Genomic DNA, 25,310 nt, shown 5'->3' on the forward strand with positions numbered 1-25,310 from the left:
CCGCAAGGCTCACAAAATAATTTTAGACTTTGAACTTTGAACTACTCTCCTCTGGGTGCAGGTATAGGCCACCCCCCAGCAGGAAAAAAACTACTAGACAATAATTTGTGCCAGGTGTGATATCCCTCCTAAATAGCTTGGGCTATTTAAGGCCAGCAGGCTAGTCTTTTTTTTGTGCCCCAGGGTACTTCAAACTGGGTTTACAGGAACCTGCAGTGTAAGAAACAATGCCACAAGACATGATTTTGATGAGTATTTATTTAATAAGCAATGTACAGCATTCAAGGTCATTATGAGCATATAGTCAGCGTTATGAGTCAAACTAATATGCAAATTGGTCGGATATCAGATTTACCCCGTATGAAATATCAAAGTAATGTAGGCAATTGCCTCATGTTGGTGACCGTGCTACAAACATTAAGCATCTTTTTGTAACATTCAAAACCTGCATCAATTGATATTCTGGAGCTTTTTTGAAGTTGAACAGAGACGGCATGCAAACCCAACATTCAAGACATGCATGTTACATTTAGACCAGGAGTGGAAGGGGGAAAAAAAGGTATTTGGACAGACATCTTAGTTCATTCCAGCGGTTAAAGCATGATCTTGTGTAAAGCAGAGGCCTAACAACCAGATTCTTCTCTGGTGAATGGATGAGAAAGATTGGTTTATTTCAAACCAGTTTAAATCTGGTTCCTGGATTTCTTGACGTTGATTTGTCTTGCATACTTTGAAATATTCCGTTTGGATCCCATGCAAGAATGATATCTTACTCTGTTTAGAAATAAAATTGAATGTCCATCAACCATTGTGACTGATAAAATGTAATAGGGCCTCTAGGAAATCTTAGACTGTTAATTTGCAATTGACTTATGATTAATCAGTTTCAATTATATTCAGCCAATGTCACTTCCTGTTATTGTCCCTTATACATTAAGTCACTTCCTTAGATTGGCTCCTGTGCAGCGCTGATACATTTCAATTTGTGCTTGTTTAGGTTGAGACAGTTGGGGGTATTTAAGGTTCCTCTGGGTGCCAGCATGTGGGAGTAGAAGGGAATGAGGTGGATGTTCTCGCGGAGCAAGCACTCTAGCGTCGACATGGAAGTGACAAATCGGTAAAGCAGTGGTCAAGGGGGTTAATAAGTGGTTAAAAACAAATAGCAAGAGTTGTGGAGCAGGGAGGGGAGACACCTAAGAAGGGAAGATCCATTAAAAGGTGGGGGCAGGGAGGTCCTCATGTCGAGAGGAGAACAAATGGCACTATAGTCCTTTCCAAATACTTTAACAGAAATGGATTATTCTGTTCCTGAGAGCTACTGAACAAAAGGTCCGCGGCAAAGCCGTGCGAGCAAACGAACTTGGTAAACGGAGACCTTAACATACAAATCTGATTGAGGCTGAAATTTCAACCGCTGTATCCAATTGAACTTCAGTTGAGGTTTATGTCAGACTATGGCTACAGTCCTAACTAGTTAGTTACTTGAATAGTTGACTAATAGATCAATGTAATCTAAAATGGCCACCATTTTTATTCCCACGTGGATTTTTTTTATTTTTATGGTCAAGTTATTCAGGTGGTTGATAAGACTATTTTAGCCTCTGAGCAAGATTTGTGTATTTGAATAGTAGATTGTTTGGTGAAACCATATGTAGAAGGGATTATTTGTTCCCCTTCTAGACATGTCTATACCGGTCAACACTAAGAATCAAACAGGTATGGAAGGTGTCACTGTACTTTTAATTATCCCACAATGACTGACGGCAAATCATAATACTGTTAGTTCGGAATTAAACTGCCTTTCTTGTCCTCATGCTATGTAGCTAATGCTAAAGTAACATATTCCACAACACTCACCCCAATGTTAGACATCACATTTTCATAGGACCTAATCCTCTGCTTCAGCATGAACTAGCCTAGCATGAGGACGATAAAGGCTGTGTGTTTTCTAGAAATGGAGATGAGTAGCCCTAATCAATTTAAGAAAATTGTCACAAGGGGATATCTGTAGTTGGGCTTGCACCAGACAATGTATAATTCAAGTAAAATATAGTAAATAAACACTAACCGTCAGAATAACGTGGTCATAGTTTTGACTGAAAAAGCTGATTGTAGCACCGGCAGCCACATTAATTCTCAAATTTTACCACTACAACGTCCCAATATGATGGATTTTAGAGCCAATCTGGCTAATGCAATTTTGCAAGGCGTCTCAGGTTGAAAATAATGGGTAGACCGCTTGATCAGGCAAAGCTCATTGCATTAGTTTCTGTAATAACGACCGCTGATAAAGCCCACTCTTATACCTAGAGTTAAAGCACCTAACCATGCCCTCGTACGGCACAAAAGGCCCACGATAATATTAACTTCCAAAGGCTCTAAGTCAGGTTCACCTAGCAGCATCAGGTGTGTATTACAGTATTTTCACAATGACAAGGTAAACAGTATGCACTGTACCCACAATTAGCGACATTCCCTAATCGCACAAACACACCAAATTCACATACAGTAGGTCTCTCCACTCAGGGGTTAAATAATTATGGCAAATGGAAAACAACTTTGCATGAGAGCACTGTGGCAGGAGTGGAGAGAACTCAGGCTTGCTGCCGACCATGGCTGCCCGCCGGTTATACTCAAGCGTTGGGTATGACACAGCCACATTGTCAGCATTCCACGAGCAGACAGACACACACTCATAAAACACACAGTTTGACAGTGCTCCCACTGCTGTGGAATAAGAGGGTCACTCAGTGGGAAACATTTAGAAGCCAATCTTTCCCCTAGTCATGGAGTAGCCCAGCTTGGCCTCATTGTTGATGAAGGACATGATGCCCAGGTAGGTCTCGATGAGGAGGGGCCTCTCTAGGATCAGAACTCCGTTGGCCCTGCCCGGAATGGCAAACTCCTTGTGGGCCTTCTTCACTGCCTGAACCAGCTGGGTCCGGAAGATGTCCATCTGACAGAAGAGGAGAGCAGCTAAGTGTTTAATATACCAAGCTCCCATGTGAACATGAATATTGCATATGAATCGTTATTATTGTAAATGGGGGAGGGGAGGTGGCAACGTAAGAGTTTAACCTGGCAGAGAGAGGCCACTTTCTCGTCGGCACGGGCCATGGGGTGCTCAGTGAAGGTGACATAGGGCATGTCTGTGGACCAGGGATTCCAGCGGTTCACGAAGGAGGGGCGTGGGCGTTTGTCCCACTGAACCCGAATCCCATAGCCCTCCCTCCTGTAGAGACACTTATTGTAATTCCAGTGTGCTGGGAGTAATCAATGAATAGTAGGCTGTGTTCAGTGGGCACGAGAGGAGAAAAGCTTTAGAAACAGGTGTATCTATACTTGTCCAATATGCGTTCCTAGTTTTCGGTTTCCATGCCTACTGAACACATCTGACTGCTGAGTGTATTTGGCCCTGTCCAGAAACAACCCCAAGCGACTTGAGTAGACTCAACATAGTTGGATATGTATAAGCAATATGGCAACATTTCCACCAAGCCTATCCCAAGTGAACGTTAGCCTTCTACCATATTGCTTATACTGTACCTATCCAATTATTTCAGAACATCGACAAGTGTCTTGTGTTGTTGTAAGTACAGGGTCATAGCTCAGTGGCGCTTACTTGTTGAGTGATTTGGGCGGGAACTCAAACTCGCCCACTGAGATGGTGTCCACGGCATTAAGGGAGATTCTGATGACCTGCTGACACAGCAGGTTGATGAAGTCATACTTGCAAACCAGCAGGGACCTGTTAGAAAACCAAGAGAGACAATATGGCAAATTAAGTGAAGAGTGTATAAACGTTCATGCAAGTTTGACGCCTTTATCAGCACGAATATATCACAACCGCGTCGAGGCTTTCATCCAGTCGGCAACATAAATGTATCAAATGATATGGGAATGGATCCCTCCAATTGGGTTCAAATGGATATCCAATCGTAACATTTGCCACTAATCATTTGGTTTACCTGTCAGTTATGAGCACCAGTCTCTCCTTCTCGTTGTTCCAGTGGTCAACTCTAAGGGAAACATTATTACATTCAGATTTAGCATTCTCATCTGTAGCAAAATAATGTAATGAGATATTCATGAAAATATGAAGTCACAATGGTGTAAGAGAGACTAAAATGTGCCAAGGGGTTGTGTGATTTCTTTACCAATTGGCATCTGCCGGCAGAATATAATTTTTCATGGAGATGGTATGTATTAACTGGATAAATAAACATGCCGTTAAGCACTACATGGCTCTTAATTGCCCAAAAAATATTATCCTTGCCTCTCACTTGCACTAATACCGTTTCAAAGGTTATTTACCACAGCCACAGGAAAATAGGTGTAAAACAGTAGTGGCATTCTTACCTTGAGAGCTCTTTCCCAACAATACAATAATAATAATAATAATATAGAATAAAAACCACAAGAACTACGATGTGAGTTAGAAACACGAGAATGCAAGTATATACATGCATACATGCATATATGCAAGTGACTGGTAGTAGGATAAAGAGCCTTCAGAATGTATTCACACCCCCTTGACCTTTTCCACATTTTGTTGTGTTACAGCCTGATTTTAAAATGAATTAAATGTAGATTGTGTCACACTAGTTAGCATTGGCTTGTGAAACTACCTCTGTGTCCAGTATGAAGTTAGAGACAGAAAAATGGTATCCACAAGGTCATTGGACTCTGGGTAAGTAGATAAAGGGACTCACTGCCAAAATCCCAAAGTATCCCTTTAATAGGTGAATGACTGTCACGCTTGCTAATAGTGATGAGGTCACATTAAAAACACTACCATTTGAATACCTTCTATTTTTATTTCTTTACCTTTATTTAACTAGGCAAGTCAGTTAAAAACAAATTCTTATTTTCAATGACGGCCTAGGAACAGTGGGTTAACTACTTTGTTCAGGGGCAGAACGACAGATTTGTACCTTGTCAGCTCAGGGATTCGAACTAGTCCAACATGCTAGGCTACCCTGCCACACCCTATGCCTATGAGATAGGAAGCGATGTGAAGTATAATGTGCTTACTAGTCATTAAGACCAGCCTTATTGATGGTAGTGTTTAACATGATTTTGGAATGACTCTCTCTGTACCCTATCTCTGTATCCCTCAGTCGAAGTGTGAATTTCAAAACACAGATTCAACCAAAGACCAGGGAGGTTTTCCAATGCCTCGCAAAGGGCACCTATTGGTATATGGGTAAAAAAGTTCAAAAGCAGACATTGAATATCCTTTTAGGCATGGTGAAGTAATTAATTACTACTAAACGATATCATAACCGCCATCGACAAAAGACAGTACTGTGCAGCCGTCTTCATCAACCTGACCAAGGCTTTCAACTCTGTCAATCACCATATTCTTATCGGCAGACTCAGTAGCCTCGGTTTTTTTATATGACTGCCTTGCCTGGTTCACCAACTACTTTGCAGACAGAGTTCAGTGTGTAAAATCGGAGGGCATGTTGTCCGGTCCTATGGGGGTACCACAGGGTTCAATTCTCGGGCCGACTCTTTTCTCTGTATATATCAATGATGTTGCTCTTGCTGCGGGCGATTCCCTGATCCACCTCTACGCAGACGACACCATTCTGTATACTTCTGGCCCTTCCTTGGACACTGTGCTATCTAACCTCCAAACGAGCTTCAATGCCATACAACACTCCTTCCGTGGCCTCCAACTGCTCTTAAACGCTAGTAAAACCAAATGCACGCTTTTCAACCGTTCGCTGCCTGCACCCGCACGCCCGACTAGCATCACCACCCTGGATGGTTCCGACCTAGAATATGTGGACATCTATAAGTACCTAGGTGTCTGGCTAGACTGCAAACTCTCCTTCCAGACTCATATCAAACATCTCCAATCCAAAATCAAATCTAGAGTCGGCTTTCTATTTCGCAACAAAGCCTCCTTCACTCACGCCGTAAAACTTATCCTAGTAAAACTGACTATCCTACCGATCCTCGACTTTGGCGATGTAATCTACAAAATAGCTTCCAATACTCTACTCGGCAAACTCGATGCAGTTTATCACAGTGCCATCCGTTTTTTTTACTGAAGCTTTGTTACTAAAGCCCACCTATAATTTAGCCCAAACAACTACCTCTTTCCCTACTGTATTTATTTTATTTATTTTGCTCCTTTGCACTCCAATATTTTTATTTCTACTTTGCACATTCTTCTACTGCAAATCTACCATTCCAGTGTTTTACTTGCTATATTGTATTTACTTTGCCACCATGGCCTTTTTTTTTGCCTTTACCTCCCTTATCTCACCTCATTTGCTCACATCGTATATAGACTTGTTTATACTGTATTATTGACTGTATGTTTGTTTTACTCCTTGTGTAACTCTGTCGTTGTATGTGTCGAACTGCTTTGCTTTATCTTGGCCAGGTCGCAATTGTAAATGAGAACTTGTTCTCAACTTGCCTACCTGGTTAAATAAAGGTGAAATAAAAATTAAATAAATACCACCCACCACTGCGACCTGTATGCTCTAGTCGGCTGGCCCTCGCCGCATGTTCGTCGCCAGACTCACTGGCTCCAGGTCATCTACAAGTCTATGCTAGGTAAAGCTCCGCCTTATCTCAGTTCACTGGTCACGATAGCAACACCCACCCGTAGCACGCGCTCCAGCAGGTGTATCTCACTGATCATCCCTAAAGCCAAAACCTCATTTGGCCGCCTTTCCTTCCAGTTCTCTGCTGCCTGCGACTGGAACGAATTGCAAAAATCTCTGAAGTTGGAGACTTATCTCCCTCATCAACTTTAAACATCTGCTATCTGAGCAGCTAACCGATCGCTGCAGCTGTACATAGTCCATCGGTATATAGCCCACCCAATTTACCTACCTCATCACCATACTGTTTATATTTTATTTACTTTTCTGCTCTTTTGCACACCAGTATCTCTACCTGCACATGTTCATCTGATCATTTATCACTCCAGTGTTAATCTGCTAAATTGTAATTATTCACTCCTATGGCCTATTTATTGCCTATCTCCTCATGCCTTTTGCACACAATGTACATATATTTTTTTTTTCTACTATGTTATTGACTTGTTTATTGTTTACTCCATGTGTAACTCTGTGTTGTCTGTTCACACTGCTATGCTTTATCTTGGCCAGGTCGCAGTTGCAAATGAGAACTTGTTCTCAACTAGCCTACCTAGTTAAATAAAGGTGAAATAAAAAAATTACACTATGGATGGTGTGTCAACACAACCCTTCACTACAAAAAATAAGCATCCTTCTGGAGAGAAAGGAAACCTTCTCACCATGAGGCCAATTGTGACTTTAAAACAGTTTTTAAAATTGCTGTGATAGGAGAAAACTGAGGATGGATCAACATCGCAGTTACTCGGCAATAATAACCTAATTGATTTCTCTCTATGCGGCCTCATTGTCTCTAGTGCCCCCTGCTGTCATAAAACGGAAGTACAGACATATACTGAGGGTGGTGGGAACATAGAAAGACGAAACTCTTAGTTCCGGGTGTCCGATATTATGAGTGGGTGAAACAATGATATGAATGGACGAGGCCATCGATCACGTGAAACCATTCATTCCGTTGTGAAAACTCGATAGCGCATTGAGGCCAAATGAAGAAGGCGGTTTCAATTATTCCTATGGGTTGGTTAATCTCTCGTGGACAGTGCACGTAGCATAACATCTGACACAATTGCGCAAGATATTTAGTTCATGGAGACAACATGGGCTGTGCTATCCGGAAACATTGGGACGTCCCAACCCCCATTGAAGTGAAAATATAAAACGGTTAGGGGTTAAGGTACCCCATTCATAGACGTTAACTATCTTTAGCGCCTATTGACGATATTAAATATATTTCAGAATATACTATCATCGAGAAATAATTTAACAAAAAACAAAAATTAATACACCATTTTAATAGGGTTCCCACAAGGCCATATTGGTGTGTTACAGTGCTTGTTTACGGAAGACAGAGTGGACCACCTGTGCCAATTAGCCATCTGTGTCTCCGTACAACTGTGTGCAGATGGAAGACTGACGCCCAAACGTGTTGTCACTGAAAAATACTGTCAGCTGCAAATGTTAAAACAGTGTATAGTAAGTGTGTATTGTCATGTGAAAGTAGAGGGATTTGTGTTTCTAGACCCCTACCGCAACCGATAATCGAATCACGTTTACATTTGAGAACAACATGCGCTGTTTGAGCTACTCCAGAAAGTGACTTTGCAGTGCTGCCGTCTCATTGAGTTGCTCAAATTGAAGGCCGACCGGGGTACTGCAGGCTGCCATTAGCAACTCAATCTTTTTAACTTCTGTGTGCGATTTAAAAACAATTGGTTCAAAGACATACAGTTGAAGTCGGAAGTGTACATACACCTTAGCCAAATACATTTAAACTAATTTTTTCACAATTCCTGACATTTAATCCTTGTAAAAATTTCCTGTTTTAGGTCAGTTAGGATCACCACACAGAATGTCTCCTTCCTGAGCGGTATGATGGCTGTGTGGTCCCATGGCGTTTATACTTGCGTACTATTGTTTGTACAGATGAACGTGGTATGTTCAGGCATTTGGAATTTTCTCCCAAGGATGAACCAGACTTGTGGATGTCTACAATTTGTTTTCTGAGGTGTGGCATGCACAAAAAGTAGATGTCCTAACCGACTTGCCAAAACTATAGTTTGTTAACAAGAAATTTGTGAGGTGGTTGAAAAATGAGTTAACGACTCCAACCTAAGTGTATGTAAACTTCCGACTTCAACTGTACATCTGGTGTATCAGAAGCAATTATTGGCAACTATAGAATGGTGAAGAAGAACTCCGCGGAGTATACAACTAAATTAATTTAGCCATTCATTGTAGCATTGGCACTCTGTAGTGTTGCTATTTTCTCACGTTCTTGTGTCAATTAACTCATGACATTCCTAGATTACTCATTATACTAATAAAGTCAGATTTAAAAATCAACAAATACAATAGTCAGTTTAAAAAAAGGTTAAGGGTACAAAACTATATTATTTATTTATATATATATATATATATATATATATATATATATATATATATATATATATATATATATATATATATATATATATATATATACATACATACACACAGTACCAGTCAAAAGTTTGGACACACCTACTCATTCAAGGGTTTTCCTTTATTTTTACTATTTTCTACATCAAAATGATGAACATATATGTAATCATGTAGTAACCAAAAAAGTGTTAAAACAAAATCAAAATATATTCGAGATTCTTCAAAGTAGCCACTCTTTGCCTTGATGATAGCTTTGCACACGCTTGACACTCTCAACCAGCTTCATGAGGAATGCTTTTCCAACTGTCTTGATTTGAAAGAGTTCCCACATAAGCTGAGCACTTGTTGGCTGCTTTTCCTTGACTCTGCGGTCCAACTCATCCCAAACAATCTCAATTGGGTTGAGGTCAGATGATTGTGGAGGCCAGGTCATCTGATGCAGCACTCCATCACTCTCCTTGGTCAAATAGCCCTTACAGCCTGGAGGTGCTTTGGGTCATTGTCCAGTTGAAAAACAAATGATAGTGGGATGGCATATCACTGCAGAATACTGTGGTAGCCATGCTGGTTAAGTGTGCCTTGAATTCTAAATAAATCCCTGACAGTGTCACCAGCAAAGCACACCCACACCATCACACATCCTCCTCCATGCTTCACAGTGGGAACCACACATGTGGAGATCATCCGTTCACCTACTCTGTGTCTCACAAAGAAAATTCACATTTGGACTCAGACCAAAATGGTCTATGTCCATTGCTTGTGTTTATTGGCCCAAGAAAGTCTCTTCTTATTAGTGTCCTTTAGTAGTGGTTTCTTTGCAGCAATTTGACCATGAAGGCCTGATTCACGCAGTCTCCTCTGAACAGTTGATGTTGAGATGTGTCTGTGAAGCATTTATTTGGGCTGCAATTTCTGAGGCTGGTAACTCTAATGAACTTATCCTCTGTAGCGGAGGTAACTCTGGGTCTTCCTTTCCTGTGGTGATCCTCACGAGAGCCAGTTTCATCATAGCGCTTGATGGGTTTTTGCACTTGAGGAAACGTTCAAATTGTAAAGATTGACTGACCTTCATGTCTTCAAGTCATGATGGACTGTTGTTTCACTTTGCTTATTTGAGCTGTTCTTGCCATAAGTCACACCTGTTAATTGAAATGCATTCTAGGTGACTACCTCATGAAGCTGGTTGAGAGAATGCCAAGTGTGCAGAGCTGTCATCAAGGCAAAAGGTGGCTACTTTGAAGAATGTCAAATATAAAATATATTTTGATTTGTTTAAAAAAAAATTGGTTACTACATGATTAAATGTGTTATTTCATAGTTTTGATGTCATCACTATTATTCTACAATGTAGAAAATTGTAAAAAGAAAAGAAAAACCCTGGAATGACTAGGTGTGTCCAAACTTGACTGGTACTGTATATCTGGCTGTGTTGGCAAAATCTCTACATATCCCATTGAGGCAAGCAGGGAGAGGATGGCCATTGTCACAGTTTCAAGACCAGTCAGAAACATCCAGCTAACCCTACACCAATGGAATTTAGATCCACATTAAGTAGCAATGATATCCTTCGCCACTGCCGTCTTAACGACATGACAGCTTGAACCAGTCATGACTATTCCAAAAAAAAAAATCTAGCTTATATGCACAAAAAGCTTCTATCAAATTGTGTGCACAAATTTGTTTACATCCCTGTTAGTGAGAATTTCTCCTTTGCCAAGATAATCCATCCACCTGACAGGTGTGCTCATCATCCTTACCAGGGTCTTGACCTGACTGCAGTTTGGTGTCGTAACTGACTTCAGTGGGCAAATGCTCACCTTCAATGGCCACTGGCACACTGGAGAAGCGTGCTCTTCACGGATGAATCATGGTTTCAACTGTACCGGGAAGATGGCAGACAATGTGTATCGCGTCGTGTGGGCGAGCGGTTTGCTGATGTCAATGTTGTGAACAGAGCACCCCATGGTGGTGGTGGGGTTATGGTATGGGCAGACATAAGCTACAGACAACGGACATCATTTTATCAGTGGTAATTTGACTGCACAGAGATACCATGGACGAGATCCTGAGGCCCAATGTCGCGCCATCAGCTCATGTTTCAGCATGATAATGCACGGCCCCATGTTGCAAGGATCTGTACACAATTCCTAGGAGTTGAAAATGGCCTACATACTCAGAAATGACACCAATTCAGCATGTTTGGGATGCTCTGTATCGACGGCGTGTCCCAGCTCCCGCCAATGTCCAGCAACTTCACACAGACATTGAACAGTAGTTGGACAACATTCCACAATCAACAGCCTGATCAATTCTATGCGAAGGAGATGTGTCGTGTTGCATGAGGCAAATGGTGGTCACACAAAATAGACTGGTTTTCTGATCCACACCCCTACCTTATTTTTTAAGGTGTCTGTGACCAACAGATACATATCTGTATTCTCAGTCATGCTAAATCCATAGATTACGGCCTAATGAATTTATTTCAATTGACCGATTTCCTTATACGAACTAACTCAGTAAAATCCTTGAAATTGTTGAATGTATATTTTTGTTCGGTGTAGTTACATGATTGTTTTGAAGTTTAAGGGTGCAGTATTTATGCACAAAACAATAGCATAGTTCAAGTTTAGGACAGGATATAGCTGCTGGACGCACATGCGCGCTAGGCTAATTCAGGACAAAGGTTGTAGTTTTTATTTGATTAAACAATTCAGAGACCAAAACAAATACATCAGAAATATTTAAGGAGAGCGAATCGATATACAGTCCCTAAATCAGCTGTAACTGTCAATACTAAAACAAAGCTTAAAATGAAGTCGCTTCTGGACATGGTAGACTCCTCACCACTAATTGGGGGATCCTGTTTTCCGCTAACAATGTCTGCAGTACCACGGTCGGCCTTCAACTTCCATGGCTTCAATGAGAGGGGGCAGTTGTTCTCCACTGGAATGAATCATTGAAAACACTCAGACATCATCAAGCTCCTTTCAAATCACCTGTAGTGCTAGGGCAAAAACCAAAACGTGCACCCAGGGGGGGCCCCAGGACCAAATTTGGGAACTTCTGTACTGCCAATGTAACTTTACTGGCCTATGTGATGATGTGAATTGCTGATAAAATGACTCACTCTGCAAGCAGCCACACACTCAGCACTTCTCCATCCTCTGAAGGCAGGCCCACTGTTCTGATGTCATTCACTGCTCGTTCAATGGTCCCTGGCTGAAATGAAGAGGCCACAGTTAATTGATTTCAGTCCTCTCATCATTATAATAATCGAGCAGATGGTTGCAGTTGTCTGAATAAATGGTTACGTTTAACAGAACGGTTTGTTTCACAATCTTAAGAAATAGAGGTTAGTTTGTAACGACATGTTGCATGGGTGTTCACTGCCACAAATACGCACCTTCAAATCAGAGCGAGCCAAGCAGTCAATCTGCAATTGCAAGCTGATTGCAGCGTGAGCGTTTGACAGCTGTTTCCAAGCTAGCCTATTAGCTTGCTAACTAGCTAATATCCGACGTTGTTCAGATAATAAAAAAAAGGGCAATTATTAGCCAGACTTACCCTAAAGACGAAATAATCCTTCACTTTCGCTTGCATTGTTGGGTTGTGGACATGAAACGGCGTCAACGTTTGTAAGGGGGAGCAACATGCTACAGAAGAACTATACCCAAGGCTCCCTCTGGCCCCCGGCGGTGTGAAGGCAACCTCGACTCCATCCTCTGCCTCTGCCGGATGAAGGACCGCAGCCCCCGGACTCATTGGTTCAACCGTGTCGTTTAGCTGAAGCATAGTGCAAACTGAGTTGTAATAAAAAGCACAGAATAGACTTCAACCTATCCTCTCGAAAATAAAGATTCAGCAAACGGTGTATTGTTTTGAATTGGTCATTGCGCACAATAATATGATCAGAGAGGATGGTGTTTACAAGGAAGTACCCCTGCCTCACTTCCCCCCTTAGATTTCCTTTTTTCACCTCTTAAAGGGGAAATCTGCTGTTCAAACAAGTGTTCACCCCCGCCACTGTTGAGCTGTAATCCTTAGTCCCGAACAGCTAAAACAAGAGTTTCTATTTTTCTTTTTTATTTACATTTAAACAGGCAAGTCAGTTAAGAACTCATTCTTATTTACAATGACGGCCTACCGGGGAACAGTGGGTTAACTGACTTGTTCAGGGGCAGAACGACAGATTTTTTACCTTGGATTTTTATTTATTTATTTCACCTTTATTTAACCAGGTAGGCAAGTTGAGAACAAGTTCTCATTTACAATTGCGACCTGGCCAAGATAAAGCAAAGCAGTTCGACACATACAACGACACAGAGTTACACATGGAGTAAAACAAACATACAGTCAATAATACAGTATAAACAAGTCTATATACGATGTGAGCAAATGAGGTGAGATAAGGGAGGTAAAGGCAAAAAGGCCATGGTGGCAAAGTAAATACAATATAGCAAGTAAAACACTGGAATGGTAGATTTGCAATGGGAGAATGTGCAAAGTAGAAATAAAAATAATGGGGTGCAAAGGAGCAAAATAAATAAATAAATTAAATACAGTAGGGAAAGAGGTAGTTGTTTGGGCTAAATTATAGGTGGGCTATGTACAGGTGCAGTAATCTGTGAGCTGCTCTGACAGTTGGTGCTTAAAGCTAGTGAGGGAGATAAGTGCTTCCAGTTTCAGAGATTTTTGTAGTTCGTTCCAGTCATTGGCAGCAGAGAACTGGAAGGAGAGGCGGCCAAAGAAATAATTGGTTTTGGGGGTGACTAGAGAGATATACCTGCTGGAGCGTGTGCTACAGGTGGGAGATGCTATGGTGACCAGCGAGCTGAGATAAGGGGGGACTTTACCTAGCAGGGTCTTGTAGATGACATGGAGCCAGTGGGTTTGGCGACGAGTATGAAGCGAGGGCCAGCCAACGAGAGCGTACAGGTCGCAATGGTGGGTAGTATATGGGGCTTTGGTGACAAAACGGATTGCACTGTGATAGACTGCATCCAATTTGTTGAGTAGGGTATTGGAGGCTATTTTGTAAATGACATCGCCAAAGTCGAGGATTGGTAGGATGGTCAGTTTTACAAGGGTGTGTTTGGCAGCATGAGTGAAGGATGCTTTGTTGTGAAATAGGAAGCCAAGATAGATTTAACTTTGGATTGGAGATGTTTGATATGGGTCTGGAAGGAGAGTTTACAGTCTAACCAGACACCTAAGTATTTGTAGTTGTCCACGTATTCTAAGTCAGAGCCGTCCAGAGTAGTGATGTTGGACAGGCGGGTAGGTGCAGGTAGCGATCGGTTGAAGAGCATGCATTTAGTTTTACTTGTATTTAAGAGCAATTGGAGGCCACGGAAGGAGAGTTGTATGGCATTGAAGCTTGCCTGGAGGGTTGTTAACACAGTGTCAAAAGAAGGGCCAGAAGTATACAGAATGATGTCGTCTGCGTAGAGGTGGCTCAGAGACTCACCAGCAGCAAGAGCGACCTCATTGATGTATACAGAGAAGAGAGTCGGTCCAAGAATTGAACCCTGTGGCACCCCCATAGAGACTGCCAGAGGTCCGGACAGCAGACCCTCCGATTTGACACACTGAACTCTATCAGAGAAGTAGTTGGTGAACCAGGCGAGGCAATCATTTGAGAAACCAAGGCTGTCGAGTCTGCCAATGAGGATGTGGTGATTGACAGAGTCGAAAGCCTTGGCCAGATCAATGAATACGGCTGCACAGTAATGTTTCTTATCGATGGCGGTTAAGATATCGTTTAGGACCTTGAGCGTGGCTGAGGTGCACCCATGACCAGCTCTGAAACCAGATTGCATAGCAGAGAAGGTATGGTGAGATTCGAAATGGTCGGTAATCTGTTTGTTGACTTGGCTTTCGAAGACCTTAGAAAGGCATGGTAGGATAGATATAGGTCTGTAGCAGTTTGGGTCAAGAGTGTCCCCCCCTTTGAAGAGGGGGTTGATCGCAGCTGCTTTCCAATCTTTGGGAATCTCAGACGACACGAAAGAGAGGTTGAACAGGCTAATAATAGGGGTGGCAACAATTTCGGCAGATAATTTTAGAAAGAAAGGGTCCAGATTGTCTAGCCCGGCTGATTTGTAGGGGTCCAGATTTTGCAGCTCTTTGCAGCTCTTGCTGGATTCGATCCAGCAACCTTTCTGTTACTGGCCCAACGCTCTAACCACTGCCGCCCCTATTGGACAAATTCAGTAGGTTCCTCTTGTTTCGTTCCGTTTAAGAATATAATAAAAATGTATTGGCCATTCACGATGGAAATTTTTCTTTGGCATCACCTTCTATTAAAATAATCACATACACATACATTCTCACATCATACACTTTTAAACCAGTCAGTCCATCGTGTTGCATACACCAACAACATAGAGGACATTTTAGCTAGAAAGCCACTTGTTGTTCTCCTAATGAAATAACTAGCTAGCCAGCTACTTAGCCCTGTTGCCCACATTATAACGTTATAAGCAGCCTGCTAGTAGGGCTTGACCGGACCGGGTTATTTGTTGTATAGCTAGCCACAATAAGGATTAGCAACATAGTGGAATTTGCGTTTCGCAGATGATTACAATTGGTGGAATCATGCCATATTTAGACTAGATAATGTTAAACAAGGTTGAGTGTTGGAATTCATATCGCACTGTACAGCCTTACCTGAGGATTGGGGATCAATTAAATAGGGTATCAGTCTACTCAGTACCAAAGTGCTTTTTCAGAGTTATCATGCGCCAAACATCCACATTGCATTGTTTTTCCTCTCGAATAGTGTTCAGTAGGTTGACTGGTACAATAAATGTGGCTCAGAGTCCTGCAATAAGAAATATGATGCTAATGTTCTCTGGATGTCACTGAGTAGACTGATACCCCATGTCATTGATCCACAATCCATAGGTAAGGCTGTACAGTGAAATAGGTACGCCCCCCCCCCCCCCCCCCCCCCCAATAAAATGCAATAGTCTAACAAAATTCAGTGTGATTTCAACAGATTTTTGTCAAATTAACAAATTATTGTCTTTTGTTGAATTTATATAAGAACATTCCAGCCTCGTTTAGCATGATCTATTCCATTATGGCATGATTCCACTATTTGTATTCATTTGCATTACTTTCATAGATACTTTTATTTTGAAGGCAAATCGCAAATTCCACTATTGTGCCTAATCCTTATTGTGGCTAGCTTCACATAGATGGGTCCGACCATCATTAATCAAATAAGAAGTGTCTTTTAAATTAGGGGTCTTTAAGATGATGACACTTAGGTAGAACGATAGCTAGCGAGCTAACTATAGCTACTGAAACAGATCGTTTAGTTATTTAATACATAAACTAAATATCTCACTATCTGTCCACTGCTTTATAAGACATAAAACAATTAGGCCTATAACAATTTTGACTATGCAGAGAAGAGAGAGAGAGAGAGTTCTCGGTTGGGTACATGACAAATACAAGGGACATTTCATATAAAAAGCACACAGGTTTTTATTGCATATCAATTTCATGTATAAATTCTTCATAGCATTGGAAAGATTACATTTGGTATACATTTCTATTCTACAGAATTAACATCAGAATCATATCAATTCCATGAAATTTCTCTGAAGTACATCTTCAATAATCACAAGCATAAAAAAAAACTTCAATTTCAGGTATTGTTCAATATTATTCTACAATCCTTTCATTTTTTTCATTACAGCTTTCTCCCACAATCTTTTTTGTATTCATTTAAGAACCACCTGCCCGATACATCTGTAAGGACTTGAAGTCAAACCTACTAACCTAACCACATGTACAATAAGTGCATCTACGGATTCATCATTTTTTATTTCATTTTTTAATTTAAGATACACATTTCACAAATGGACATCATTATGACTGCCAAACACGTCATGCACAATATCTTTTTAATAAACATAACAGAGGTGATACAACTCGGATTCAAATGAAACGAGCACCATCCATTTAAACCCATATTTTTTTCATTGAATTTTTCAGACATATGCAACATTGTTTTTTAAAATACTATACAGTTAAAAAGAAACTTTTTTTTGTTGTTTTTTTGTACTTTTTCCTGTAACAGTGGGGAAAGAACAGCAACCGTATTCTGAAGTTATCAGTTTGTGACCATTTGCCAGATCCTTTCAAAAGCTGGCAATGTGATCTTTGACTTCAATGTGCATCCATAATTCTACAACCGACAGCGCGCACTTATTACAGTAGTACATGACATGAATTACTCCATATATAGTATACCTAAATATTTAGTAACCCCAGTCTCTGCATTTAATAGTAATGTATTGCAAAACAATGTGTTAACCGTGGATCCACATTTAGTATAGCAAGACAGAGACCTCTGTCATCATTATCATCGGACATGTAATGATGCAGCAAAACTAGTATCACCCTGCCACCTGCTGACAAAAAAATTAAATTACAGTGCTTCAGTTACTGATTTTTTTCCAAGTTCATCATCATTTTAAGTGAGGGTTGATCATCCACTCCAAGTGAGGCAAATCAGGTTAACTCCTAGTAACTCTTTAGTGACAGAGACCCATGCCTGCCCAGTTTGTTGTTTTGGACCCATGCGTTTAAGTGCTGGCCTGAACCTATCCCGCCCAGTCCTGAAAGTCTTAATTCACATGTCCAGCGTGAAAGCAACTTTTGCAATTTACAGTGAACAACCCTTCAACTTACAGCGACATGAAATAAAAAAACCCTGCGCAGTATTAAGTGCCATCTCTACCTTTGTCTACAGTTTGGAATGAAATCCCGTAAATTAGAAGATAATTGGGAGGAAGGGAATTGACAAGGGATTTATCAAAAAGAGTGTGTTTGCAAATATGAATACAAAGTGAATAGAAGTCTTTGAAACTTAAAATCCTATGTATGTCATTTTTCTCTCCAAACCAGAAGCATTTCCTGGTTTGATTTCTTTCCTAGTTTGATTGTTTAATTCTTTTGCTGGTCTCACAGTACAGTAAATGTGTTCTGCTGGGTGTTAAAACCCTTTACAGACAATCAAACTCATCTCAGTTACAGCTGGAGTAAAGGGTGAACCATCAAGCTATGACCAGCGGGTTTTATGCCTCAAGGAAGAAACATACTCTTCTCAGGATTAAAAGTCTCTCGGCTGTCGAAACCCTCGTGTCAAACACTAGTTACAGAACCATTTAACCCCGAGAGTAATGCAAGTTCTACTAACAAGTGGAAATATGATAGAATGGTACACTGTAGTTGGACACTATCTGAAAAACAATGTCGATTTTATCAATGACTGGGCATTGAGACATTTTTTTTTCTAAAACCACACGTTCACATTTAAAAAGAATAATTCCTACAATTTGAAACCATCAAAGCAGAATCTGAGCACTAATAAACTGATTGAGTTGATTGGATTTGTTATCAAGTGAAATGTATTTGCTTATACTTAGGATCAATGATAAGCTAACAATACAATGCCCTGGCATCCAAATCACCTGACATTCATAGTGAAGGCTTCCATTTCATTAAATGACCACCGTAAGACTTCCAACACAAAACACATCAGCATACTGGTTGAAATGGTTGAACTGAAACGAGACAAACCAAACCTCGTGCTAGACACAGCATTGCAAAACATGATATAAACAATCTAGAACTACCGTGTCACTTGAAATAAAAACAGCTGATTTTCATGCTTTCTTTCCAATTTGGCACACTGGTCTTTACAGAAAAAAAACATTGAAACCCAGATTCAAAATCCCGGTCGTGTTTCGATTCAACTTCATTCCTTCAGCAACACTTAAAAGAGGGATGAAACAAAATACTTTTTTTTTTTCGTGTTTTCATTTGTCACTTGTCTCCAATTGTGACATTTTTTTTTAACCTAAATAAATAGAATTACACACACTCTTTAAATCAAATATATACGAAGGTAAAAACAACAACTATGACAGCAATTAAAACCCCTCGAAAAAGAAATGATTGTCGGAGAACAAAACCTTTTCTATGGGTTATTTGGCACATACCACTCTTGCTATGAACGTCCAGGTTATTTTGTACATCATACAACAATATCATACAATTTTGGTCCTTCACTAAATAATTATATTAACATTTGAGCACGGAGGTGCCTAAAATGAGACAATACTGTTTTATCAAAGAGAAAAACACAAAATGGAATCACGTTAACAAATGAGCAAAAAAGGGAAAAATAGGCTTTCCCTATTCTAACCAATGGACATCCATTTAACCTCTTGTTCACCGGATAACTTTTGAGGTCGAGACTTTGTCCTCTGCAATGCCCATTATATGTTGGGGGCGGTCATTCTCCATGACATCATTGCCATTCGAGCTTGATGCATCATCCTACTGTACTTTCTTCATAAACAAAAGCCAGAGTGCCCTTTCCTGCTCTAACATTTATCATTGTGCTATTATTGATTTGAAACAAGAATGAAGAGAGTGAAGGCATTGGATATGATGATGGGGGGGGGGGGGGGGGGGTCCATCAGCTAATGAGCTAGTTAGTACATCCCCACTATGTGTTGACACTGCTGCTCCTCCCACCCGGCGAAACAGCACCCCCCTATGGACATGCAGTGCATATGTTCCAGACCGACTGTTACTGTATCTGTTGCTATTGAGACATTGTGTTAGACTGTGTAGAATAGATGGGTGTTTTGCTCTCCTAGTGATGCGTTTACACACTCAAACATAACTGTCTCTGAGAGTCCAACCAAAGGGGTTCGTTGGGGCGGAGTGGGCGGGTCTTGTAGAATGACTGGGGTTTGGGGTGGTCAATCCTGGGATGTCCTTCACTCCTCTACAGGGAGGATCTCTGCCTGCGACTGTCTGTTTGTCTGAGGGGCCCCTCGTACACACACGCACTAACGTGGGCATGCACGAATCAATGCGCGTAAACGCGCGCGCGTACGCACACAAAAACACACACACCCACACACACAGAGAAGGGCAGGAGCCAGGAGTCCTCTCTCTTCTCAGGCCGGGGGTGTGTGAAGTTGAGTTCTCCTCCGTAGTAGCCTCCTACCTTCTGCCGCGCTCTCTCTCTCTCTCTCTCTCTCTCTCCGTCACTTTTCTTATTTTTATCGTGATGCTATACTGCCTCCCTCCTCTCTCTCCTAGATGTGGTTGAGTGGGTGAAAGCTGCTCGTCTCGGACGGGCCTCCTCCCATGCTCAGCCAGGCATCCAGTGAGTTCTGGGAGGACGCGTGCAAAGGGTTGTTCTCCGACAGAGACAGCATCATTGCATAAGCCTGGAGGAGACAGAGAAATGACAAACAAAATCAACATCCATTGGTCAGAAACCATTTTGTGAGTCTCCGCGTTGTCAGCCAATCGAACATGACTGTCATTATTGTCGATAAAACACCAAGAGATGTTCCATCTCGGATTAGGAGTAGCGTTTCAACGATTGCAACAAATCTGGGCATGCAAGAGGTCAAAGGTCAAAGGTGACGCTGCTGATGGGACAGTAGGTGTAGTAGAAGGAGAGCGTTAATAGCTCAGTTAGTAGGTAAGTTAAGCGAAAGGTAAGGCATGTCAAGGAGAAGAACACTGGTCTTTAATTCAACGACTCTCATCCCGACACTCCATACAGCAACACTGAACAACATTGGCCTCGTTGTCATGCGTTTTCTTCGCTGTGTTTTCCCTTATCATCCAACTCAATCGAACTCAAGCTTCAGGGACCAATGTCCAAAATGATTGGCCACTTTCTGCCTCCCTCGCTCTCTTTCAACGAGAGTCCACCTACCTGGGTTTTAGCCTGCCTGTACAGAGTCTCTTTCAGGGCCTCAGACTCGAGCGAGGCGGTGTTAAAAATGTCTTTAACATCAAAGGGGGGCTCCTCGCTGCTGCTGGCCTTATGCAGCTCCAGGCCCTTGGGGAAGCTGGGCAGGGACTCCAGGTCTAACAGCCCACCGTCTTCCTCTATACACCTGCAGCAGCACCAGGGAGGGGGAGGGGAATGGTAGGGGGGGGGGGATGAGGGAAAGGGGAAGGAGCATCCTCAGTTAGCCCAACCAATACTGTCTTGTAACTCGATGGATGGACTTTTGATGGCGCATGCATGGTGGGGGCAGATGGACGCACGGACGGATGGAGACGGACGGGATATGGGCTATGGTGGACATAGAGAGAGAGAGAGAGAGAGAGAGAGAGAGAGAGAGAGAGAGAGAGAGAGAGAGAGAGAGAGAGGGAGAGAGAGAGAGAGAGAGAGAACCACGGATGCACTGAAAGGGAAAGGGAGAGCTAAAAGGCTCAACCATTTGGAGCCACTGTGCTCGTTGCGGGGAGAGAGAGACTGACAGACAGGTGGACATGGAATGGAACTGTGAGAGTTCTATCTGCATCCCGACACCCTTTTGTCACCGTCTAGCTCTCGTTGACCTCACTGCACTGCCATTACAGGGAGGGCAGGTCATGCATTGTTACATTTGATTAGTTTTGTTAGTTGGAATGGGAGGAGACAGAGGTGGCTGTTGTGATTGGGTGGGTATGTTTGTGGAGGTGTTGTGTGGTGTGCTGTACATGACAGTCTGAATTTGTCTGTAGTTGTGTGTAACTACGTCTGTATTCTACCAGATAGGACATACCTGCGGGTGTGTTCGTAGCTCATGGCTAGCGGTGTGGCCTCCTCCTCTTCTTCCGCCTCCTCCTCTTCTTCGTCCTCGTACGCCTCCGGCGTGACCATAGTGACCGGGGAGGGGGACTCAGGCGCCTCGTCCTGAGACTTCTCTGTCAGGCTGCCTTCCTCCTCCTCTTCGTCATCTCCCTCCGCCTCCTCCTCCTCTTCCTCCAGCCCCCGGGCTGCCATCTTGGAGTTGGACAGGCTGTGGCTAGATGGACGCTCCTCTTCCGCAACCTCTGACCTGCAACGACGAGAACCTTATTGATTTTGCACTTTATTTCTAGCAACAACAAAAAAATGGTTTCTTTCATTTCAATAAAATACAATCTATTATATTCTTAAAATGTCTTGGTTGACCCTCATTGGGTTTAATAGGTGGAACTATGCATCCAAATAATCTAATGCCGTCCGTTTTCTCTCCTCATCTCCTCATATTCACTGCTCAGCTCACTATTTCCACCCATTCTGCTTTGGCTAGATGAGCGGAGACGAGGGAGAGAAGACGGGAGGAGAGGATGGCCCTTTTACCTCCATATTAGGACTTTGATTGGTCTTTCTAGGCCCACTGCCCTAGCTGCCTCAGTGGGCCACGGCCAGGCATCCCTTCTGTCTGTCTGCCTGTCTGTCCCCTGTCTGTCTGTCAATAGGCAATGAGTCATACTTTGCACAGCCATAACTAAGATGCCAGGAGCTCTGTTGACAGCGAGCAGAGCCCCATTCCCACTATCCAAGCAAACACACGTGTGTCGACAATTGTCGAGACCCGTTTCAAAGGGGAAACGGAGCCAAATGATTAATTGGCTAATTCCTGAGAACCAGTATATAGGCAAGAATTGCTCAAATGGTTAGTTTGGGCCCCGATTCTGGATGCTGTGTGTGTGTGTAGGAGTGTGTGTGTATGTGTAGGGGAGGCGATGGCTGCTCAGCAAAGCAGCCATTGCGACCTGCCGGCTTTACATTATCCAGCCCCCCCACCCCGGTCTCCGCCGCTTCATGCCTCATGATGTCATTTCCTCAGGGGGAGCCCGTTTACCCTAGGAGAAGCCGGACAGACGGACATTTATCAAACCAGACAGGATACCTTTGGGGAGCGAAAGGGACAGAGGGGTGGTGGGGTGGTGGGGGGTGCTTGTTCTCCTCTTTCAATCTAGATTAAATATTGTATAATCAAATTGGCAGGGGCTGTGTGGGGGGGATATAGGGACGCGGCTCTGACGCTGGGCCCTGCGTTTTGTCACTTAGTCTAAACACGTCAGCCGTGTGTTTGTGTTAGCAACCTGGGAGACTGCCTCAAATGGAGTCTCCCTGAGGACCTGCACTGCCAGCCTACCCTCCAACAAAAGGCATACCCCCCCACAACAGGCCTACCCCCCCCACAACTTTTGAGCAGAAGAAACGCCCAGTCCAGCTCTATCCCCCCCCACACACACTGTCCACCGTCCCCGCCCCTCCGCACACTGTGTAGTGCCCCATACACCACTCCTTACCTCACAGGCTAGACAGTGTCCAGGAGAGAGGGGGAAAAAAAACACTAGAGCGAGACAAGTGACTAGACCGACTTGACTTTGTTTACAAACACTTTGTGGAGAGGAGACGCATGAGCGCACAGATAGGCATACACACAGCTGTGTGTCTGTGTTCAATGAGGGGGGGTTGGGGGAGGCGCTTCAGTCAAAGTGTCTGTGTGTCTGTCTGTGTGTGTGTGTGTGCGTGTGAGTGTGTCTGGGATGGACAGAAAACAGAGCACTTATTTTGAATTACAGATATTAAAATGCCAGGCTTGCTTGTTCTGGATGGTTCTGCACTATTGATCCCAGATGGCAGAGGGGCTAAATTACCCCTGAGTTCTGTTAACTTTTATGTCTACTGACCAGGGAGGGAGGGAGAAAAAGACAGAGAGCGAGAGAGGGAGACACAGACAGACAGAAAGAGATTGAAAGAGAGAAAGACAGGGAAAAAGATGGATATATTGAGAGAAAAGAGAGTGAGAGAGGGAGAGAGGGAGAAAGACAGATATACATTGAGGGATATACATTTGATCCCCTGCTGATTTTGTACGTTTGCCCACTGACAAAGTAATGATCAGTCTATAATTTTAATGGTAGGTTTATTTGAACAGTGAGAGACAGAATAACAACAACAAAAAATCCAGAAACACACATGTCAAAAATGTTATAAATTGATTTGCATTTTAACGAGGAAAATAAGTATTTGACCCCTCTGCAAAACATGACTTAGTACTTGGTGGCAAAACCCTTGTTGGCAATCCCAGAGGTCAGACGTTTCTTGTAGTTGGCCACCAGGTTTGCACACATCTCAAGAGGGATTTTGTCCTTTGCAGATCTTCTCCAAGTCATTAAGGTTTCGAGGCTGACGTTTGGCAACTCGATCCTTCAGCTCCCTCCACAGATTTTCTATGGGATTAAGGTCTGGAGACTGGCTAGGCCACTCCAGGACCTTAATGTGCTTCTTCTTGAGCCACTCCTTTGTTGCCTTGGCCGTGTGTTTTGGGTCATTGTCATGCTGGAATACCCATCCACGACCAATTTTCTCACCCAAGATTTGATGGTACATGGCCCCGTCCATCGTCCCTTTGATGCGGTGAAGTTGTCCTGTCCCCTTAGCAGAAAAACACCCCCAAAGCATGTTTCAACCTCCATGCTTGACGGTGGGGATGGTGTTCTTGGGGTCATAGGCAGCAATCCTCCACCTCCAAATACGGTGAGTTGAGTTGATGCCAAAGAGATCCATTTTGGTCTCATCTGACCACAACACTTTCACCCAGGTTGTCCTCTGAATCATTCAGATGTTCATTGGCAAACTTCAGACGGGCATGTATATGTGCTTTCTTGAGCAGGGTGACCTTGCAGGCGCTGCAGGATTTCAGTCCTTCACGGCGTAGTGTGTTACCAATTGTTTTCTTGGTGACTATGGTCCCAGCTGCCTTGAGATCATTGACAAGATCCTCCCGTGTAGTTCTGGGCTGATTCCTCACTGTTGTCCGGATCATTGCAACTCCCCGAGGTGAGATCTTGCATGGATCCCCAGGCCGAGGGAGATTGACAGTTCTTTTGTGTTTCTTCCATTTGCGAATAATCGCACCAACTGTTGTCACCTTCTCACCAAGCTGCTTGGCGATGGTCTTGTAGCCCATTCCAGTCTTGTGTAGGTCTACCATCTTGTCCCTGACATCCTTGGAGAGCTCTTTGGTCTTGGCCATGGTGGAGAGTTTGTAATCTGATTGATTGATTGCCTCCCTTTAAGAGTGTGCTCCTAATCTCAGCTCGTTACCTGTGTAAAAGACACCTGGGAGCCAGAAATCTTTCTGATTGAGAGGGGGTCAAATACTTATTTCCCTCATTAAACTGCAAATCAATTTATAACATTTTTGACATGCGTTTTTCTGGATTTTTTTGTTGTTATTCTGTCTCTCACTGTTCAAATGAACCTACCATTAAAATTATAGACTGATCATTTCTTTGTCAGTGGGGAAACGTACAAAATCAGCAGGGGATCAAATACTTTTTTACTTCACTGTATATAGAGAAAGGAGAGTGAGAGAGGGAGAAAGAGTGAAAGAGAGAAATAGAAAAACAATCAGCCCAACTGGCATGAAGACGGCA

At 42.7% G+C, this 25,310-nt stretch overlaps 2 protein-coding genes across 25 annotated transcripts in view; both read right to left on the reverse strand.

Annotated features, from left to right (window-relative positions):
* Positions 1–240: 240 nt before the first annotated feature.
* On the reverse strand, positions 241–13,072 carry tprg1l (tumor protein p63 regulated 1-like). Its single transcript, XM_021615831.3, has 6 exons — positions 12,609–13,072; positions 12,172–12,263; positions 3,969–4,019; positions 3,623–3,748; positions 3,079–3,232; positions 241–2,956 (listed from the first exon to the last, which is right to left on the reverse strand). The coding sequence occupies exons 1-6, from the start codon at positions 12,834–12,836 to the stop codon at positions 2,762–2,764; spliced, it is 846 nt and encodes a 281-aa protein (XP_021471506.1). The 5' UTR covers positions 12,837–13,072; the 3' UTR covers positions 241–2,761.
* Positions 13,073–16,520: 3,448 nt separating this feature from the next.
* The window catches only part of prdm16 (PR domain containing 16), a 233,898-nt gene continuing 225,108 nt past the window's right edge, over positions 16,521–25,310 (reverse strand). For 19 of the 24 annotated variants that reach the window (XM_090184391.1, XM_036988089.2, XM_036988095.2 and 16 more), the window contains 3 exons: positions 21,653–21,928; positions 20,812–20,995; positions 16,521–20,311 (listed from right to left, as the gene is read on the reverse strand). In XM_090184391.1, coding sequence (XP_090040517.1) covers positions 20,177–20,311; positions 20,812–20,995; positions 21,653–21,928 — 595 coding nt within the window. In that variant the 3' untranslated portion in view covers positions 16,521–20,176. The remainder of the gene's footprint in view (positions 20,312–20,811; positions 20,996–21,652; positions 21,929–25,310) is intronic. The other 5 variants (XM_090184394.1, XM_090184393.1, XM_090184392.1 and 2 more) reach the window with 1 other exon arrangement.

The sequence above is a fragment of the Oncorhynchus mykiss genome, chromosome 9, assembly GCF_057628025.1.
Source record: "Oncorhynchus mykiss isolate SJ-2025 chromosome 9, ASM5762802v1, whole genome shotgun sequence".
NCBI classification, from domain to species: Eukaryota; Metazoa; Chordata; class Actinopteri; order Salmoniformes; family Salmonidae; genus Oncorhynchus; species Oncorhynchus mykiss.

What these genes read in the sequence shown, in the direction of transcription:
- tprg1l (XM_021615831.3), bottom strand. Translation starts at nt 12,836, where the DNA reads ATGCTTCAGCTAAACGACACGGTTGAACCAATGAGTCCGGGGGCTGCG. An exon ending in AGGATTATTTCGTCTTTAGG is followed by an intron (nt 12,264 to 12,608) that starts GTAAGTCTGGCT and finishes TCTTCATTTCAG; the next exon opens with CCAGGGACCATTGAACGAGC. An exon ending in AGTGTGTGGCTGCTTGCAGA is followed by an intron (nt 4,020 to 12,171) that starts GTGAGTCATTTT and finishes TGTTTCCCTTAG; the next exon opens with AGTTGACCACTGGAACAACG.